This window comes from Triturus cristatus, chromosome 10, assembly GCF_964204655.1.
Source record: "Triturus cristatus chromosome 10, aTriCri1.1, whole genome shotgun sequence".
NCBI classification, from domain to species: Eukaryota; Metazoa; Chordata; class Amphibia; order Caudata; family Salamandridae; genus Triturus; species Triturus cristatus.
Genome location: NC_140593.1, coordinates 1,048,599,019 through 1,048,612,484, shown reverse-complemented (window position 1 = coordinate 1,048,612,484; position 13,466 = coordinate 1,048,599,019). Strand labels below are relative to the sequence as shown.

At 50.3% G+C, this 13,466-nt stretch overlaps 1 protein-coding gene across 2 annotated transcripts in view; it reads right to left on the bottom strand.

Moving 5' to 3' along the window:
* Positions 1-13,466, bottom strand: part of LOC146796537 (actin, cytoplasmic 1) — a 70,390-nt gene that overhangs the window by 45,024 nt on the left and 11,900 nt on the right. Inside the window, exons 3-4 of one of the 2 annotated variants that reach the window (XM_085629157.1) lie at positions 12,747-12,974; positions 1,008-1,446 (exon numbers count right to left, since the gene is read on the bottom strand). In XM_085629157.1, the coding sequence (XP_085485283.1) occupies positions 1,008-1,446; positions 12,747-12,974 (667 nt within the window). The remainder of the gene's footprint in view (positions 1-1,007; positions 1,447-12,746; positions 12,975-13,466) is intronic. The other variant, XM_085629158.1, reaches the window with a different exon arrangement.

Below are 13,466 nucleotides of genomic sequence, written 5' to 3'. Positions count from 1 at the left end.
CCTCTTCGATCGCATTGTTCTCTGGGCATTAACCCTTTGATCGAGAGAAGGTAAGGGAAGTGTGAGAATTCGCCACCCTTGCCCCTGATAAAATGTCTATGTTTAAGTATTGCCCTGCACGGGCTTTTCACTACCTGAAGTGCTGCGCTTTGAAAATCACACGCGCACACCAGCAGGTAAAATGAATCTCGACTCTGCTCTCTCAAGCACAGCGTGATGGTGAGCACCAAACATTATTCAGATGAGCCCTGCTGGATGGCTCAGCTGGGGCTCAGGTCGGGGCTACTGAAGCGGCGCCTTGGCGGTAAGACACGTTCCACTCCTGCTCATTAGCACTCTCAGCCAGTGAGCCTACCTTGTCATGAGTACCGGTACTCTCGTCAGCAGAAGAGAAGTGATACATTTAAGAAGTGCCGGTACTCAGTACCGGTGAGTACCGGCCCATTTAAAGCACTGGCGCAGACTCTGTAATTGAGGGTCTGAGTTACCTTTTCAGGGCTACTCACGTGGGTAGCACAATTATTGCTGCAGGCCCGTTAGTAGCATTTGATGCACAGGGTCTGCCACACTCAGTGCCCTTTACTAGGCACTAACAAGTAAATCAAATATCTAATCATGGAGACACCAATCCATAACACAATTTACCACAGGAGCACTTGCACTTTACCACTGATCAGCAGTGAGAAAAGTGCACAGAAACGCTACCCCAGCAAAAACAGAATCAAAACCGGGAGGTCAGAAAGCAAAAACTCAGGGAAAACACGCCAAAAGATGCCAAGTCTAACAGTGGTGCTTAAGGAGCCTAACTCTTTGCACTGTCACCACCATGCTCTTCCTAGCAGGTAGACCCATCTACTGTATAAAAATGTCCCAGAATCCTGCAGACAGGCACAGATATTCACTATTTAAGAATATTAATGAATATCTCACAATGTAGAATAAAAGTTCCATAATCAATCCTGCAGCCAAATTATCGCATAATAGCAAGAGCATTGATATTGACTCACCCAGGAAGGATGGCTGGAAAAGCGCCTCTGGTGACCTGAACCTTTCATTGCCAATAGTGATCACCTGACCATCTGGCAACTCATAGCATTTCTCTAGTGAGGACGAGGAGGCAGCAGTCCTCATTTCCTGATCAAAGTCCAAAGCAACATAACAGAGCTTCTCTTTAATGTCACGCACAATTTCCCTATCACCTGTGGTAACAAAGCGGTAGCTCCTCTCGGTCAGGATCTTCTTGAGGTAGTCTGTCAGGTCACGACCAGCCAAGTCAAGACGCAGAATAGCATGAGGCAGGGCATAACCTTCATTGATGGGCACGGTGTGGGTGACACCATCGCCGGAATCCATCACAATACCAGTGATACGACCAGAGGCATACAGGGACAGGAGAGCTTGAATGCTAACATACATAGCTGGTGTGTTGAAGGTCTCAAACATAACCTGAAAAAGAAAAGTTGTACAACGCAATAAGAGAACAAAGGCTGGTGCAAATGTTGGTTGACAGATAATGGTTGTTTTTTCCATCAGAAAACGCTGTAGTTTCGTTAACTATTTGAACTAATGTTAACACTATTTATAGCATTTCCAGAAACATCCTACAGATAAATGCAAGATTCTGGCCAGTAGAGAGTAAATATTATGCAGTCATATTGCAATCAATCACGGTTGGTATCCTTTAAGGCACTTAATGTGGATGGGACGTCAGGGAGAATCATCTTAATTATTATGGGTAAAATAGATTTATTAGCAAGGTGCCCCAGAATTCCAGAGATGTGGAAAATGTCATGAGAATAGACATGTGGCACAAAGCCTATCATTTTCACAGTCTTTTATGATTGCACCAAATTGTTTTCTCAGACAGTCTGAAAATTAAACGTTCTAGTTCAGACAGTAGGAAACTAGATTATGTAAAAAAATACTTGTAATATTTTAAGTGTAATTAAGAGAGATCTACAGCCTCATGCATCAAGCAAAAATCCAGTCGGTAAAATACCGAATCGCTAATAACACCCGTTAGCGAATAAAAAAAAACGATTTCCAATGCATGAACCCAAAATGTGAGCCAATAACGAACCGCAAAATTAATCCGGTAAAATACCGATTCGCAATTAACCCAAAAGCAAATTTACCGAATCGCTAAATACCGAATGAGCAGATACCGAAATCACTATTAGCTCCCGTAAAGTGCCAATGGCAAATAACGAATCGCACCCCAATGCAACAAAAGTCGCAAATACCGAAAACCCCAAAATTCGCTATTTTGCTTGAGCTAAATAAGGGGAATCAGAACCTGGAGGTAAAGTTAAAAAAAAGTAATGTGAATAAAAAAATACACTTTCAACATGTGCAACTGAGTGTGCCAATCACCAAACCCTTAAATGTGGCCCAGGAGACCCTGTTGGCTACCACAAAATGGCAGCCCTCTACGTGCTTGCAAGGAGGATGCGTATCAATGCGGCAGGACAGCGCAGGAGAAGGGTCCAGGAGAGAATTGTCAGACTGCGCATCACCTTGCTCGGGCAGTATGAGGACGAGGTGTACGAGAAGTATCGACTCAATCGTGCCATGATCATGTGCCTCATTGCAGACCTGGAACCATCACTGCAGCACCAGACACACCGGACCAATGCAATCCCTGCACACGTCCAGGTCCTATGCAGCCTGCACCTACTGGCCTCAGGGAGTTTCCAGGGGGTAAGTGCGGTAGCCGGAGGTGTATCGCAAAGCGCACTCTCACGCTACTTCAAGAAATTCCTAGATGCCATGCTGACAATGCTACACACCCACATCAGCTTCCCCACAACTCCACAGCAGTTGGACCGCAACAAACAGGCATTCTACCAGGTGGCACAATTCCCCCATGTAAGTGGATGCATCGACTGTACGCAAATCCCCATATGTCCACCCGCAGCAAATGAGTACATATTCCGGAACCGCAAGTCCTACCACTCAATCAACGTGCAGGTTGTGTGCGATGCCAATCACATCATAATGGACCTAGTGGCACAATTCCCGGGGAGCACACACGCCTCCTACATATTCCGCCACAGTGGAATCCACAGGCGTCTAATCAACGGAGAATCTGGAGAGGGACTCCTGCTTGGTACATACAAATTACGCTTCCCCACACCAACACCACACATGTATGGACATCACCAATGCTAAGTCTTTGCTTCTATCTTCTAGGTGACAGTGCTTACGCCCTGCGTGAATATATACTCACCCCATACATCAATCCAGCAACCCCACAGGAACAACGCCACAACGCAGCACACATAAGCACTAGGAATGTCATAGAGAGGACATTTGGGATTCTGAAGAGTCGCTTTAGAATCCTACATAAGACTGGCGGCGCCTTGCTATACAAACCTGAAACCTGCTGCCGGATTATTGCTGTATGTGCAATGCTGCACAACATTGCGACCAGAAGGGGGATACCCATAGAGGTTGACAGGAATGACCACCACCGGGATGACCAACCACCCGCCCGACAATGACAGGCACACGTCCCTAACACAGCAGAGGGCCACAGGAGGCGGACATACATCATGCAACATCATTACTGAATCAGGTGAGAATGAAACATTACAAGTTTGTTTGGGGTGCAACTGTTTAATGCACAGTAACACTGTGGTATGTGCAACAAGACAAGCAATGGAAATAATGCTCCACAGGAAAAAAGTAAAATCAAATGTGCGTTAAAGTCATGCCTGTGCAGAGTCAGAAAGGGGAGGTCCATGGTTGCCCCACCATGGTCCGGCATGTCTGTGTATCTGTCTAGTGGCGCTTGCCACGTACCCCAAGCCTCCGCTCAGGTGTCTTCAATGCCTCACCACGGCCTGTCCCCGTGGAGGCCCGCGAACTGCGGCGCCTGGTGCTGGCCTCTGGCAGTGACACGCTGCTGACACTGGAGGCAGCCTCACTGGCGTCATCCCCTCCCAAAGCAGCTGCACTGCATGTGCTGCTCTGTAGGTGTTCAACAGCAGTGGTCATCTGCCCTAGTGCCTTGGCAACATCCCCGCAGAAGTGCCCAAGGTCCACCTGCAAGGACACAGAGCGGCGTGCCAACACTGCGGTACTGTTGCTGTGACGTGTGATCGCCTTTGTAGCGGCGGCGGAACGCACCAATTGCTGTCGGTGCCTCCTCTTCTCGCACTCATGGCCCTCCCTCATGGCACGGGTGAGCTCTTGGATGTCTTCCCTGAGGTGAGCATTGCCCTCTGCCACCACAGTGGTCATGTCCCTAACCGCCGTGCTCATGTCCGTAACCGCCGCAGTCATGGCACGCATGTCTCTAGCAAGGCGCACGATATTGCAGCTAATGTTTGCCATGTGTCGTCCCTGCAGGCGCTGTACACGCAGCATCCTCTCCTCGATGGCAGAAGTGGGTGGGAGATCCAGGTCGCCTGAGGAGACAGAACTTGGCCGAGCCCTGCACCGCTGTGTGAGTCTTGCGCGTCCAGGTGGTGCATCAGGTGGTGTGATGGTGCGCAGACTGTGTCCCACTTGTGTGGAGGGTGTTTCCATCACCTGCAAGGGCGCAACTTGGGACCTGCGACTCTGCGCTTTTGTGGCTGTTGTAGCTGCAGCGCGTGTGGCTGGTGCTGGTGGCGCTGTTGCTGGTGCCTGTGCTGGTGGTGCTGGTGGTGGTGGTGCTGGTGGGATGGCAGGTGGAGGTGATGTATGCGCATCCTGCGCTGTCTCCAGGTCGGAATCCACAGGTGTCTCGGATATTATCAGCCGCCCGCTGTCGTCCGAATCCCCAGGGGATGCATCTGTGTGTGAAACAGTGCATGGTTAGTGGGATCGTTACACCTACGTAGTGTTGTACACATACATGTCCCTCTGTGATCCACTAAATAAACAGTCTCTATCCATGTTCAACTGATGTGGTGAATGGTCATAGCATTTACGCCTATACATGCACACTGGGCTGACTAGACTACAACTCCCATGATGCACTAGTGTTAGGAGTAAAGCTGTGTGTGCCAAAGCTGCATACACACTCAGATCCTGCTGAGGGCATGGAAATGGATTTACGCTATGCTGGGTATGGGCACAGGCATGCATCTTACCTTGGGCACTTGTGGCTGCGCTGGACGTGTCCAACTGGGTCACTCCCACGACGGCTTCCCGCTCGATTGTTCCTTCCACCAGATCCTCCAGGGCAGTGTTTGCTTGGACCGTGGAAGGGCCGCCTCCGGTTCTGCTTGCCTCCCGGAGCTTCTCTGAGATCCTCTCCTTTGCACGCTTCCGCAGGTCGTACCACCTTTTCTTGAGGTCGTCGATGCTGCGGGGCGTCACACCTACAGCATTCACCCTCTCCCGGATGCGCAGCCAAATGTGGAGCTTCTCTTGCTCAGGCACCTTGAGGGACAGCTTACCGAAGAGGCGATCGTGCTTGCTGCTGACTCCCTCTATCAGGTGCTCCAGCTCCCTGTCGGAGAACTTGCGCTTGCGCTTGCGTGCAGCCTCAGCGCTGGATGGTGCTTCCTTCTCCATCAGGTATTTGTTTTGAGGATGGCTCAGTTGTTGTGGCTTCACTCTGCACAGGCAGTCTTCAGTCACAGCTCGTGTTTGCTCCTCAGTCGAGGCAATGTGGGTGGGGCTGCAGTATTTCCTGGTTGGTGATGTCATCTGCACGTTCCCGGAGCGACGCGGTCATTTGCGATTTCGCTATTACCGAATTCGCTATTATCTATTTCGGTATTACCGAAATCGCTATTAGCTATTCAGAGTTTGCATGCCCCGCTATTGATTATTCGGTAAAAATAGCGATTTTTAAGGAATCGCTAGATTTTACCGAATCTGTTGATGCATGCCCAAAAGCGATTCCTTAATAACGATTCCTTATTTCTCGCTATTAAGGAATCACTTTTGGTTAGCTTGATGCATGTGCCCCATAGTGGTAAAGTTATCCTCATTCCATATGTTGGAGTATGCTTTGGTTTTTAGTACAAATCTGATCTCCGAATTTGTATTTTATTTAGGTTCCATAACCCTCATTGGGCCCGACTTAGACTTTGGTGGACAGAGTAGTTCACTACAAACCTGGGGGGGTACCATGTCAGCCTAACCATTGTTCCACCGGCTCTAATGTAAGGGACTGTCAGAGAAAGGATATCAGGCCTCCTGCCCTATTTAGTGCGAACCATTTAATGTATTTGTTTTTTCTGTCTGTCGCCGCCCGGAAACACTTGGCGGTCTGGAATATCAAAGAATGGGAAATGACATATACACTCTGTAAGAAATCTCCCAGGATGTGAGGGTCATTAGTTCTTTTGTTTTTAAATAACAAACTCCTACTTTCAGAGTCTGTTTTTGAAACAGTAAATAAGTTTGGTGCGCAGCCATTTGAAAGACAAAAAGAAGAAAGAACAATTGATGGAAAGAATGCAGAACGATGTCATACATTCACCCCAGTACAGAGATCTGGGCCTAAAGCCGTCGGTTTTTTGCTCACTATGCCATTCCAGTTTGGACCCAGCCACATGTAAATCAGTCTTGACCCTGCGCCCAATGGGAACAGTCCAGCCCGAACTGCTAGGCCAGGTCCTCCCTGTAATGGAAACAAGCATCCTAGGACCGGTTTTGGGCTTTCAGCCCTCATCAGCCGGATAGCTTGACTCCAGCGGTATGGAGAGCAAGGGACCCATGTCTGGGCATACCCGTCCCACTCGGGGTGACAAATACAAAAAGGACAATTGAAGGACAGAATGCAGAACAATGTCATACATTCACCCCAGTACAGAGATCTGGGCCTAAATCCATAATTTTTTTGCTCACCATGCCATTCCAAAAACTGCCAGGCCAGGTCCTCCCTGGACTGGAAACAATCAATCAATCAATCAAGGAATTTGTGAAGCGCACTACTTATCCGTGAGGGTCTCAAAGCGCTGAAGGGAGGGGGGAACCGCTACTGCTCGAAGAGCCAGGTCTTGAGATGTCTTATGAAGGTGAGCAGGTCCTGGGTCTGCCGTAGGTGGGTGGGGAGGGTGTTCCAGATCTTGGCGGCGAGGTAGGAAAATGATCTGCTGCCGGTGGTCTTTCGTTGGATGCGGGGGACAGCCGCGAGGGCGAGGTTTGCTCAGCGGAGCTGGCGGGTGGGGGTGTAGAAGTTGAGTCTGTCGTTCAGGTAGGCTGGTCCGGTGTTGTGGAGTGCTTTGTGTGCGTGGGTGAGGAGTTTGAAGGTGATCCTCTTGTCGATGGGGAGCCAGTGCAGGTCTTTCAGGTGGGGGGTGATGTGGCTGCATCGGGGTACGTCGAGGATCAGACGTGCGGAGGTGTTTTGGATGCGTTGTAGTCGATGTAGGTGTTTGGTTGGGATTCCTGCGTAGAGTGCGTTGCCGTAGTCCAGCCTGCTGCTGACGAGGGCCTGTGTAACAGTTCTCCTTGTTTCGGACGGGATCCACTTGTAGATCCTGCGGAGCATGCGGAGGGTGTTGTAGCAGGAGGAGGAGACGGCGTTGATCTGCTTCGACATGGAGAGGGAGGAGTCGAGGACGAATCCGAGGTTGAGTGCGTGGTCGGTAGGTGTGGGTGCCGTTCCCAGCGTTGTGGGCCACCACGAGTCGTCCCAGACCCAGAAGGTGGATCCGAGGATGAGGACCTCCGTCTTGTCCGAGTTCAGTTTCAGACGGCTGCTCTGCATCCATTCGGCGACGGCATTCATTCCCTCGTGGAGGTTCGTTTTGGTGGTGTGCGGGTCCTTGGTGAGGGAGAGGATGAGCTGGGTGTCGTCGGCGTAGGAGATGATGTTGAGGTTGGGCTACTTGTGCGAGGGGGGCCATGTAGATGTTGAACAGTGTCGGGCTGAGTGATGATCCTTGGGGTACGCCGCAGATGATGTCGGTGGCTTCGGATAGGAAGGGTGGGAGTCGGACTCTCTGGGTTCTGCCGGAGAGGAAGGATGTGGTCCAGCTGAGGGCTTTCTCATGGATCCCGGCTTCTTGAAGGCGTGTTTTTAGGGTGCGATGGCAGACCGTGTCGAAGGCGGCCGAAAGGTCCAGGAGGATGAGGGCTGAGGTTTCGCCATTGTCGAGTTGTCGCCTGATGTCATCTGTGGCGGCGATGAGGGCTGTTTCAGCGCTGTGGTTTCGTCTGAACCCGGACTGGGACGGGTCTAGGATGTTGTTGTCTTCGAGGTGGCGGGTTAGTTGCGCGTTGACGATTTTCTCGATGACCTTCGTCGGGAACGGGAGGAGGGAGATGGGTCAGAAGTTCCTTAGGTCCTTGGGGTCCGCCTTGGGCTTCTTGAGGAGGGCGTTGATTTCGCCGTGCTTCCAGCTGTCCGGGAAAGTGGCTGTCTCGAAGGAGGCATTGATGACCTTCCTTAGTTGGGCTGCGATGGTTGCGTCGGCTTTGTTGAACACGTGGTGAGGGCAAGGGTCTGACGGTGATCCAGAGTGGATGGAGTTCATGACCTTGCGTGTTTCTTCGCCGTTGACGTTGGTCCAGGAGGTCAGGTGGTTGGTCCAGGTGGTTTTCGCGGGGGAGGAGTCTGGCGCGGTCGTGTTGACCGGGATGTTGAAGCTGTTGTGGATGTCTGCTATCTTCTGGTGGAAGAAAGTTGCCAGAGCGTTGCACAGTTCTTGTGAAGGCGGGACGTCGTTGGCATTGGGGTTGGAGAGTTCCTTCACGATGCTGAAGAGCTCTTTGCTGTCGTGTGCGTTGTTGTCCAGTCTGTTTTTGAAGGAGGATCTTTTGGCCATTCTGATGAGGTGGTGGTGTCTACGAGTGGCGTCCTTGTGGGCTGCGTGACTGTCAGGTGTGCGATCATGGAGCCATTTCTTCTCCAGTTTCCGGCAGGCTCGTTTGGAGGTCTGTAGTTCGTCGGTGAACCAGGTGGCTTTCTTGCTGGCGTGGTTGATGGGGGGTTTCCTGAGTGGTGCGAGGATGTTGGCGCAGTCTTCAATCCACTCTCTGAGGTTGCGGGCTGCTGTGTCTGGGTCAGTGGAGGCCGCAGGTGGGTTCTGGGCGAGGGTGGAGGTCTGTTGGTCTTCGGTGACTTTGCTCCAGCAGCGACGTGGGAGTTGTTGGGTGCGGTGGTGCATGGTTGGCTTCTTGAAGGTGAAGTGGATGCAGCGGTGGTCGGTCCAATGGAGTTCGAAGGTGACGTGGGTGCCTGTGGAGAAGATGGGGTCCAGCGTGTGGCCGGCGGTGTGGGTGGGTGTGGTGACGAGCTGTCTGAGGTCGAGGTTTGCCAGGTTGTCGATCAGGGTGGCAGAGTTGGCATTGTTGTTGTTGTCGAGGTGGAAGTTCAGGTCCCCGAGGAGGATGTAGTTCGTGGAGGCGAGTGCGTGGGTGCTGGCGAGGTCGGCGATGGAGTCGCTGAACGGCGCCCTGGGTCCCGGGGGTCTGTAGATGAGCGTTCCTCTTAGGGTGGTGATGGGGTCGGTGTGGATTTGGAAGTGCAGGTGTTCGGCGGCTTTGAGGGTGTCCTCTGCATTGGTGGAGACCTTGAGGGTGGACTTGTGGACGATGGCTATTCCTCCTCCGAATCCGTTGGTGCGGTCTCTGCAGGTGATTTTGTAGCCGTCAGGGATGGCTATGGCGATGTCGGGCGCCGAGGAGTCGTTCCACTAGGTCTCGGTCAGGAAGGCCACGTCGGGGGCGGCGGTGTCGAGCAGGTCCCAGAGTTCGACGGCGTGTCTGCGTACGGAGCGGGTGTTGAGGAGTATGCAGCGGAGGTGGTTGGGTCTGGTCTTTGGAGGTTTGCTGGCTCTGTCGCAGGTGAAGCTGCAGCTGCGGCAGGAGAAAGGTCCGTGGGTGCGCTTCTGGGTGGCCTGGAAGCAGCTGTGGTTTTGGCCGGTATTGAGTGCGTGGAGGGCGGCGGCGTAATAGCGGTGTCTGGCGTAGTGGCGTTCGTTGGGTCCGGGGGTTCTGGCGCTGGGCGCGGGCCAGGCACGGACGGGCACAGACGGGCTCGCCTCTGGCGCGCCAGCGGCGCGGCCGCGCAGCGGCCTGTATTATAAGGGGGGACGAAGGAGGGAGGAGCAGCTGGGAGGGGGGAGCGGGACGAATCGGGACACAGGGGGGAGGCAGCGGCAGGAAACGGGGGGCGGCGGGAGGGGGGGTCAGGGAAAAACAAGCAGACGGGCACAGGCTAACACGGAGAAAGGGGGCACAGGGGGCAACAGTACAAAATAACCGGAATAAACAGAATAAACAGAATAAACAGGCTAAACAGGCGAAACAGAAAACAGAATAAAAACGAGACCAAGTGACGAAACGTGAAAACGCACGCAGCGCTGTCAGACAAGCAATCAGAAACTTACAAGCCCTCCACTGGGCCACCAGGGATGAGGCGCAGGCGGGAGCCTGCGGGTGGAAGAGGGCCTCGAACACTCGGCAGTAGCAGGGCTGATGGACACGGCGCTAGCAGGGTGAGCTAGCGCGGTGGGTGAGTGGCCCGACCTGAAATCAGGGTCTTGGGTCGCTCCTTCACCGCGCAGCGGCCTGCAATATGAGTGGGGACAAGGGAGGAAAGAGCAGCTGGGAGGGGGGAGCGGGACGAATCGGGACACAGGGGGGACGGGGCCGCAGGGGAGGCAGCGGCGGGAAACGCTGGGCGGCGGGAGGGGGGGTCAGGGAAAAACAAGCAGAATGGCACAGGCTAACACAGAGAAAGGGGGCAACAGTACAAAATAGCCAGAATAACCAGAATAAACAGGCAAAACAGAAAATAGAATAAAAACGAGACCAAGTGACGAAACGTAAAAACGCACGAAGCGCAGTCAGACAAGCAATCAGAAACTTAAAAGCCAACCTCTGGGCCACCAGGGATGAGGCACAGGCGGGAGCATGCGGGTGGTCCAAGCATCCTAGGACCAAGCATCCTAGGACCAGTTTCGGCCTTTCAGCCCTCATCAGCCGGATAGGTTGACTCCAGCGGCATGGAGAGCACAGGTCCCACGTCTGGGCATACCCGTCCCACTCGGGGTAACAAATGCAAAAAGAACAATTGATGGACAGAATGCAGAACAGTGTCATACATTCACCCCAGTACAGAGATCTGGGCCTAAATCCATCATTTGTTTATGTAGCACTTTTCACCCTACGTGGGATGGGTATGCCCAGACGTGGCTCGCTTGCTCACTGTGCCACTGGATTCAAGCTAGCCTGGATGATGAAGGGTAATACCCAGAAACTGGTCCCAGGATGCTTTTTTCCGGTCCATGAAGGACCTGGCTTGGCAGTTCGGTCTGGACGAGGCACAGGGTCAAGACTGATTTGTATATGGCTGGGTCTAAACTGGGGTGGCATGGTGAGCAAAAAAACGATGGATTTGACCCAGATCTCTTGACTGGGGGGTGAATGTATAATTTATTCAGCATTCCGTCCATCATTTGTTTGCGTAGCACCATTTGAAAGATGGCAGCTGCGAATCAAACTTGCAGTGCCTCAGAGGAACCGCCGTAACTGTGGTTCCAGAGATCACCAATGGGACGGCAGTGATCCCTGGATATGGTGGGCAGTAATACATCAGGCTAGAAGACTTAATGTCATCTGCCACCCTTACGGACGGAGAGCTGGCACCAAACACCAATCAGGCCCGTTACCTTTGACAGATTTGACAGAATACGTCTTGAGAATTACAGTTGCCCCAGGATCATGAATTAACTCCATTTTGGAATATGCTGAAGGTTTACGCTGACAGTTTGTATTTAAGAAATGGTAAGATGCTAGTAGGACTGTGATAGAAATCGTTATGAATTTTATAAACTTGAAAGCTTTCTCTGAGTTATATGTGATGCATCTTCATTTTTGTAATTTTTGTTTATAGGCTGTACAATTTACCTATCTCGCTGAATTGTTTGTTGTCCATATCCATGGTTAAGAAGGAGGTCTCCTAAGAACATGCAATTATAAATATATCTGGTGACAAAATGATTCCTAAAATATGCACTTGTTGAAAAGAAAACATTTAAATGTACTTCATGGTTCAAATCTAAAACTTATGAAGTTTTATATCAGTTCTGTTTATGTCAAAAGACGTGCAATAAAGAAATAGGTTGATTGATGTTAGCATTGCGATCCTTTGGTGGACTCTGCCTGGAAAGTCAATGCAGTTTGCGGAGGGAAGTTGTTGACACATGCATTATCTCTTTTACGTCACTGATTACCGTGGCTTTGGTTGCACAGAACTCAAAGAAGGAACCTACTCAAAGGAATTTGTGAGGATAGGTGCTATACGTTTAGTTTCACTGTAGAATTTGGCAAAGTAAGAGGGTGGGGGAGAATGGTAACACATTGTTTCACTGGAATAAGGGACTAAATAAAACCCTATGAATTCCACTACTGAACTGAATTTGTATTGTATGTCTTTTCCTAAGTGTCAAAGAGTTTACTCAATAAAATTAAAAAAGATTCCATGACAACCAGACCACATTCTTAATAAGTATGCTTTGTTTCTATGCAGCGATTCTGTATTTGTGGTGAAATACAAACTAAGACTGAAGGATGTATCTGCCTTGGTAGAATAATCAAAACCCCAGACAACAAAGCTAACACACTTTTCCCTGGAAGCTTCTTAAAGAAGAGCTCCTGACTTCTCAAACCACACATTTGATTTGGTGAACTTAAGTGGGACCAGTGATTCTCTCTATGAAAGTAGATTTTCAACGGAATGCAGACAACAAAATGAAAATATTATAACAAAATGAGTAAAAGTAATAAAATGTACAGAAGTAATACGCTTAGGTTATGATTGCTCAAGGTGTGGGTATGGATTAACACACCTGTGTCATCTTTTCTCTGTTTGGTTTTGGGTTCATTGGTGCTTCTGTTAGCAGGACAGGGTGTTCCTCTGGGGCAACTCTCAGCTCGTTGTAGAAGGTATGATGCCAGATCTTCTGCATATCATCCCATTTGTTCACAATACCATGTTCAATAGGATATTTCAGAGAAAGGTGGCATTTATTGCTCTGGGCTTCATCACCAACAAAGCTGTAATTCTGGCCCATGCCCTAACAAGGGGGGAAGAGGCAATGTAATGAAAGCAATAATTTTATATGTATCCACAACTCATTCAAATAATTAAAGTTTGATAAAAAGTGACAAATACAGCTGAAACCATTGAAAGGACATCCAGATACAAAACCATAAACACAGGGTTCTTCTTCACAGAGGGGTCCAAAGTAAGATGGACACTTGGAAAACAGCTCAAGAAGTCCACTGTAATTATTTCAAGATGGAATACAAGTACTGGTAATAGTCAAACATTTGGATTCTTCTACCCCACTTCCTCTCTTTTTCTCTCTCTTTCTTCATTATTAGCTCTTTTTTCTACATCTCTCGTGATCTATTTTTCTGTACAACTCTCTCCATCTCTGTCTTTCCCTGTACATGTTAAATATTTAGGATAGATGTCTTGATGTACTCGAACCCCACAGGCATGTGAATCAGGGCTTGACTACAGAGGGCCAGTTGCCTGAAAACAGATGAAAGTCTAAAACCTT